This window comes from Tachysurus fulvidraco, chromosome 23, assembly GCF_022655615.1.
Source record: "Tachysurus fulvidraco isolate hzauxx_2018 chromosome 23, HZAU_PFXX_2.0, whole genome shotgun sequence".
NCBI classification, from domain to species: Eukaryota; Metazoa; Chordata; class Actinopteri; order Siluriformes; family Bagridae; genus Tachysurus; species Tachysurus fulvidraco.
In genome coordinates this window covers 16256325-16264298 of record NC_062540.1, presented here as the reverse complement: position 1 = coordinate 16264298, position 7974 = coordinate 16256325, and the positions used below count along the sequence as shown (strand labels likewise).

At 36.2% G+C, this 7974-nt stretch overlaps 1 protein-coding gene across 4 annotated transcripts in view; it reads left to right on the top strand.

The window, feature by feature from the left end:
- Positions 1 to 5080, top strand: part of LOC113658284 (glucose-6-phosphate 1-dehydrogenase) — a 13928-nt gene extending 8848 nt beyond the window's left edge. For all 4 annotated transcript variants that reach the window (XM_047807036.1, XM_047807037.1, XM_047807038.1 and 1 more), the window contains 5 exons: positions 500 to 686; positions 1274 to 1509; positions 2748 to 2824; positions 2947 to 3039; positions 3376 to 5080. In XM_047807036.1, the coding sequence (XP_047662992.1) occupies positions 500 to 686; positions 1274 to 1509; positions 2748 to 2824; positions 2947 to 3039; positions 3376 to 3466 (684 nt within the window). In that variant the 3' untranslated portion in view covers positions 3467 to 5080. The remainder of the gene's footprint in view (positions 1 to 499; positions 687 to 1273; positions 1510 to 2747; positions 2825 to 2946; positions 3040 to 3375) is intronic.
- The last annotated feature ends 2894 nt before the right edge of the window (positions 5081 to 7974 follow it).

Here is a 7974-nt window from a genome sequence, read left to right as displayed (position 1 = left end):
GTGCACATTGAAAGGGCTTTGGTGTTGCTCTTGTAGTGAAATTCAGTTCAAATGCATCAACAGGAGCCTATTTCTAACATCTGAGCTGATCTTTTGTGAGAATGGTGAGATGTATGGATGTTGGACTTCTGGTTCTCAACATGAAAATGTACTGTCTGTAGTCAAGTGTTACTGGAGACCATCTGGATAAATAAATTAAAAAGCTCATTTTAGATTTGCCTGAATTTGTAGCAGAAGAATTATAAAGTAAAGGGATGCTGTAACACCAAAATTATTTCATGAGCTGTTTTTAATTACAGCATTGTTGATGAAAACTATATAAGTAATTGATTTTGAATCTGCCCAACAGCGTCTACACCTTTTGATCCCTCGTTCTAAAAGGAAAATTTCTAGATGCATTAGAGTGTCTAGCCATAGAGAATTGGAGCATGGAGTTTTTTCTCAAGTCTTTTGTCTGCCTGTCTGTCTGATCACATGTTCCCTCTGGATCCCTCTGCAGGTGAAGGTGCTGAAGTGCATTGCTCCTGTTTCTCTCTCCGATGTGGTTTTGGGCCAATATGTAGGAGATTCAGAGGGAGAGGGCGATGCTAAGTCGGGCTACCTAGATGACCCTACTGTTCCTAAAGGATCTACACAGGCTACGTTTGCTACAGCCGTACTGTATGTCAGGAATGAACGCTGGGATGGTAAGTGATGTCTGCAGTTCTTTCTCTGTAAAATATCCAAACATAAACGTACATACACACGCACATAAAGTGTCCTTCAGATTTAGCAAGCAGCAGTTCTGAACCTGGAAACATAATCATGTGTGTTGTAAAAATAATGTCAGTCTAGTAGCCTGAGACATATTTTTGTAATGTGTGCTGATTTTTAAAGTGACTAACATTCTATGGTTGCAAACATGCCATCAATACAGAACATGCTAGTATCATGTCATGGTTTTATGCCATTTTAATTGCTCGTAGTCGCTCAGCTAACTCGAGTACCATCTTTAGTCTTGCACAACCAACAAAGAAACCAGTCTGGATCTTTTCATCGGCCCTATATTTGCTAAAAGGGCTGAAAATACTGTAGTGTTAAGCTTCCAAACAAGTAATACACAGAAACCTGTGTATGTGATGTAAGTGATCCAGAAGAAGAGAGAGGTGTTAATTGGGATTCTGATATTTTATAGTGTGGTTTTGTACGTATTTAAAAATCCCTTTTCTTTCTTTCCCAATCTCTTTTGTGGGCACTAAAAAAATTTCCTGTCGCAATCTTCTCCCTTTCCCAGGTGTTCCATTTATACTGAGATGTGGGAAGGCACTGAATGAGCGGAAGGCAGAAGTGAGGCTGCAGTTTATGGATGTACCAGGAGACATCTTCAATTCTCAGTGCCATAGGAACGAGCTGGTGGTGCGTGTCCAGCCCAACGAGGCTATCTATGCCAAGATGATGAGCAAGAAGCCTGGAGTCTATTTCAGCCCTGAGGAAACAGAGCTGGACCTGACCTACCGTAGCAGATACAAGGTGAGAGAGGAGAAGTTGTCCTTGCAACTATGCTGCTGTTTTTTGTTGTTGTTGTTTTTTCATGCCTTTTGCTTTTGAGTTGTTTGTTTGTCTGTCTGTCTGTCTCATCTGAGATGTGTGTGTGTGTGTGTATATGTATGTGTGTGTATGTGTGTATATATATATATATATATATATATATATATATATATAATATATATATATATATATATATATATATATACACATACATACACACACATACATACATATATATATATATATATGTATATATATATATGGGTTGTTGATCGGTGGATCAGGGTTCAAATCCCAACACTGCCAATCTGCCACTGTTGGGCCCTTGAGCAACCCTCCCTACTCCAGTGGTGCTGTATCATAACTGTCCCTGCATGTGTCTGTGTATGCGACTGTCCAGGTTTCTGTCCATGATTTTCATTAGTGTCCTATCTTAAGACCAAGGGGTTGATTATGGTTGTATATGGTAATAATTTATATGGAATTGTGATTCTAACCAGCAGATAAATCTGATCAGATTTTAGATTTAATCCAATCAAGGGCACAACAAGGTCAAACCTCTGAAATTGTTATTTAGTTTATTCCTTTCTGATTAAAGAATATTTAAAGGATATTTCTGGCATTCAGGTTAGTAACAGAGAGGATTAGTGCTTTTGGTGGCAGTTGGTAGCTTTACATAACAAGTGTATATGTTCATGATGGTTTAAATATAAAGACCAACACACAGAAGTAAACATTAGATCTTTTACCGTTTCACTGCTGGTTGCTAGTCGGCTTTCCTAGCTTTAGTTTATTGCTAGTTGCCATGTGTTCACTGGTAGTACACAATGACAATATAATGTATACAAACACCAGCCATCTCTCCACAGTTCAGGTTTCTTCCAATTATAAGGAGTTGTGATGCGTCCATGCAATTTATCATAGTCTACTAGTGACTGTAGCTTTGCCTGCTGTTGCTGGCCCATTGCCAGTCCTCAATGAAAACGGATGAATCCTGGAACCAAGATCTCTCCATCAGTAAAAATCGTTTATTTATGTTGCAGCTTAGGAAATGGTTTTGACCAAATCTTTTAATCCATAATAAATCTCGACAATTTTGCTTTAAGATACAAATACATTTCACTACACTGGCAACTTGATCAGGATTTTTAGGTACTACAGTATATAGAAAACAAGATAAGGTCCAGTTATCTTGACATATTCTGATCCTTTTGGTTCAGGATGTCAAGCTTCCAGATGCATATGAGCGTCTGATTCTGGATGTCTTCTGTGGCAGTCAGATGCACTTTGTGCGCAGGTGAGACTACTACTCCCATTCTTCTTGCTTTTAATATCTAATCTATTAATGTGCTAGTTTTCCACTACAGCAAAATACCACCGTATTTGACCGACTGTCTTTTCCCTACGTTTTTTTTTTAGTGATGAATTGAGGGAAGCATGGAGGATCTTCACTCCACTCCTTCATCAGATAGAAAAAGAAAAGATTGTTCCCCATAAATATAAATATGGAAGGTAAGCATTATTTGTTAAATGTATAATGTAAGCTGTAACAAAAAGCATGTTTGTGTAGGTTTACTCTGAATGTTCACTTCTAGAGATTTCTGATTTAGCTGATTTGAAAGAAGTGCTTATTTTTCAGCATTGAACACTGTTTACTGAAAGACCTCAGATCTACAGGCATCACCAAAAGGAGTACATTGACTTTTGTCGATAAAAATGATCAGTCAAACTCTTGTTTTGGGCTCGTTTCCAGTTCTGAAAAATCAGAAAAGCCTCTTTTGAAATGTTATTGTTAAATTTTATAAAATATTATTACTATTCTTAATACATGTTGTTTTTAACCCGCAGCCGTGGACCTCCCGAGGCAGATGAATTGACCCAGAGGGTGGGCTTCCGTTATGCGGGAACATACAAATGGACCAATCCCCACCGTCTCTGAACGGAGTAGAAATGGTCTTTGCGTGTTTGTGTGTGTCAGTTTATATGAAGACCAAAAGAATTGATAGACACCAACCATAAAAATAATGAACTTTTTCATATTAGATCTAGAAACTGTACGTATATAATAGTCCTATGTAGTCTACGGCAATGAATTACTCTTTTAAAGAGTCACCTATCATTCCTTTATATTTCTTTCCAATACCTATATAGACCTAAACGGTGGGAAAAACTTATGACTGTTCTTAAAATTTGCTTTACATTCTCTTCATCATTTTTTATATCCTTTTTTTTTGTTCTAATCTATAATTAAATAAAGTGCTCTCTCTCTATCTATCTATATCTAAGATATTACATAATCACTGCTACTGGATTGTATTTTTTTTTTTTTTTTTTTTTTACAGTTTTGAATGTCATAAGTCTTCTGTGTTACAGTGTTCCTATTTGCATTCCTACAGAGAACAATGTTTTTATGCATCATGGATGCAATGTTCATATAAACCTTTTCACATATATAGGTGATTGGTCTGACCCTTAAACCCATAAGGTCCACTCTTCTGAGATGGCTTTCCATTAGATTTTGTGGAGATTTGTGTTTATTAGTCACAAGAACATTAGTGAACATTTAGGTTCATCCCAAAGGTGTTCAGGTTCAGGTTCAGGGTTGAGGACGGGAGCTCGGGCCACTTGAGTTCTTCCACACCAACCTTGGGAAATCTCTTTATGGACCTCACTGCATTGTCATGATGAAACCGATGCAATGCTGTTTAGTTCCAGAGAAGAAACTGTAATGCTATAGCATACAAAGACATTCTATACTATATATTAAAGGAGAACCACATATGGTTGTGAAGGTCTGGTGTCCAAATACTGTATGTTTGGGCATGACGTACAGTATATTAAACAGATTTTCATCTGTAAGATCACAGATTACAAAATCATATGTCCTTTAACTTCACTTTGTATGCTAAACTTTGATTTAGTAGTTAAAGTTCCCCTCGTGACGTGATGGCATGTGTCAGTACTAAAGAGTCTTAAGACTTTTAATGATTACGTTTTTTTTTTGTTTACAGTAAATATATTGCTAAATGTTCTTAAACATAAACATAAGCTTTTTCAACATAAACAACTGTTGGTTTATATTTTCTTAATATGGGCGTTATTCAAAGTTTATTATTTTTATGGATTAGCTGAAAATCCGATTGGCGTTTTAATAACTAGTGTCAGTTGGTCTGTATATTTGTTACTATATTTTATTAAAAAATACTAACTTTAAACATGGAAAATATTTAGTTTTTTATAAATTGGAACATATTTGCTGGAGAGGTTTTTAGAAATGCTGTTAATGAGACTCCATTCCAAGTTGATCACAGAATGTGCTTATGTCAGTTTTTTTCTTTCTTTTTTTTTCATCTAAACATCTAAAACCTTGGTGTTCGATAGATAAATAGATACTAAGCGAGATATTGTAGTTTGTTACCTCTGTAACAAATGAGGCTTTTTTGTTATTTGTTATCTATTCATGTTCATCTTTAAACTCTCTCTTTTCAGTTTCAGTTCTTATATATTTAGCGTTTCCTTGATAACGGTTATTAAAGTTTAATTAACAAAGCAATCATGAATTGTCTTTTGTTTCTTTTTTCTTCTTTTTTTTTTACAGTGCTTGCAAAACAAAAATAAACACCCTCTCCATGGAAATTTCCCAAACACAAAAACAAATGCCCCCTCAACGTAAAATACCCTGAATACACAAAACAATACCACTTTAATACTACATCCCCCAAACACCAGAACAGATCAGTCTTAATGCCCCAAACCCAGTGACAAAAGTACAAAACCCAACATCAAAAATAAATACTGCTAAATTCCCCAAACATAATAGATATTCTCCAAAACCCCCAAAAGCAATTGCTACCACAAGGATTTTCACATACATGGTTTCAGTCTACTCTTAGGGTTGAACTTAAATAATGAGCGAAACCACTGGCTGCCACATATCAATCAATTCTAATAAGGTGGAAACACAAACATCTGTAACACATGATTGCAGCAAGCATTTCACACAAATAGCACTGAGCAATCATCACAAAAGTATTTTCATCTATGATCTCTATATCGTTTAGTGGAACTTGGCAATAACTGGCCACTGGGGGCACTGTTTATAAGCAGTTCTTGGACCCCACAGATCACCACCTGTGTCCTCTTCCTCCCCTCCTTCTCTTCCTCCTCCTCAGCTGGTAGTACTTCCTCCTGCCACTCAGCCAGGAGAGATAAGCCTGATCATCTGCCTAATGGTGGTACTATTTTAAATATCACATTTTATTTTTGGCCCATATTTCAAAAACTGTAAGGCCTAAAGTAAAATACTATTTTTTTTTCGTACTTATTTATTGGGTCACTTAATTTCTTCACTGTCTGTAAATCTACAGTGTATGTGAGAGACTCGAAGAGGGCAACTTTGGCAAACTTTGTGTGAATTTGTGTGCATTGTCAACCAGTAAAATAACTGATTTGGATAAAATGACCTCTAAAAAAGAGGAATAAGATATAATTCTTACTAATTCTAATCTAATTTTGTCTGTTTATCCCTACAGTATAATTGCATTTAGAAGAATCTGTACAGGATCCATGTCAAACAATACAAGAGATTGTTCAGAAAACCTCAGAAACTCAGCAAGATCTCTTCATCTACGATTCCAGTAAATTATATCAAATCGACATAGCTGCTGATAGCATGCATCAAAAAAATTCCATACTGTACCTTACCTTTATACTGTATATACAAGTATTTGCTTTAGATTGAGAGACATACAGACATATTAGCTTGTTAAATATATGACATTGATTATACAGATTATACTGTTTTGAGGTGGATGATATACATTATTAGCTGGCTAAATTGGTGCTGAATGCAGAGGAAAAGAAAATTGAGCAATTTTTAAACCTCCAGGTTAAGTTGAATTCAGCATTAGTATACATAATAAACTGCACATTTAAGATTGAAGTAGAAGTCATAATTAATAATAATAACAATAATAATAATGATAGTCATATAAAAAAATGTATATTGCATTTGTATATATATATATGACCGTCTAGTGTCAAATCACTATAGCCAGATTAAGAATCGACTTTGTAATAAGAGCTTTATTTCAGGACATGTATAATAAGTATATAGGCTATGTTTAGGGTCTTGAATTTGAGTCTGAGTACAAACCTTTAGACACTGAGCTGTAACCCTGAGCTAGCAGGAGCTGAAGGTGAGCTTTCTCTCTTCAATGTCATTTGTGTACACAGGCTGAATGTGAGCAGACGGTGGAGAGTAGAGGTGCAGGATTGCCAAATCATTGTCATGATTTTTTTCGTCATCGTCTTCGTGACTAATATTATTTCCCAAAGCTCGCTGCTGGACAGCGCTCTCAATGTTTGACTCAGTGTGCAGTGTGGCATCCAGCTGCAGTCTCGACGTGTCCCTGCAACACAGCAGGTGAAGCCAAGCTAACCAGCCTGACTGTATGGCAGAAACCAGAGGAGTGTTGTACATTTTTAGAATATTTGGTGGTAGTGTAGTGTTTCATATACTATACAGTAAAGGACACTGTACTATAAATATACACAAGGACACAGCAAAATGAGACACCTATCTAGCAAGAATCAGACATTTAACATCACATATTATGTGTCATAGCTAGATAAGTATCTTGGTTAGCTCAGGGTTTGCAGCAGGTGGAGTTCAGGGATCAGTCCTGATCTTGGGCTCTTCTATGCTTGGGTTCTTCTACAAATTTTCCATAGGGCATGTAAGTGTTGGGGAATGAGGAGTTCTGTGATGTATTGGAATCCCATCCAACCCTACACCCTGTGTCCCAGGGATAGACTCAACAACCCTGACTAAGATAAAGCTGTTAATGTGCATAAATAAATAAAATCTGTAGGACTTGATGCTAGTACAATGCTAGTACATTGCATTAAGCTCAGTAACCTTATTGTCCAAGTCCACTAGACCAAACATAGTAGCCCCTTCAAGTGTAAAAAAATCCTTTGATAGAGATATTTTTGAACAAACAAAATATTTGTTTGTAAAATAGGGACATTATTTAACTGAACACAATATATATATATATACATGGCACTTTTTGAACTCAATCATTAGATTTCAGTTGACATTTTCAGTATAACAACGAGGTTGTGATTTTCACCACTGTAATCACATCATCACCTTGACATCGATGACTCATAACACATGACAAATATTTTGACAAATATAGCAATTATCTTTTATTGTTTTAATTCCCATAAAATGTTCAGAGGTAAATCTTAAACCTGTGACTACTCTTGCTGTCAAAGTTTACTCTAACCTCTGTTGATTGAAAATGAAGACTGCACATTTTTTGTCCTGGGTACTCTATGATCCCTTTAGAATCCAGCTGGAAATTTCTTGTGAGTCATTTGGACCGATTCCCGTTGGCGCTGTGAATCATATTCATACATTCATTCATTCGTTCATTC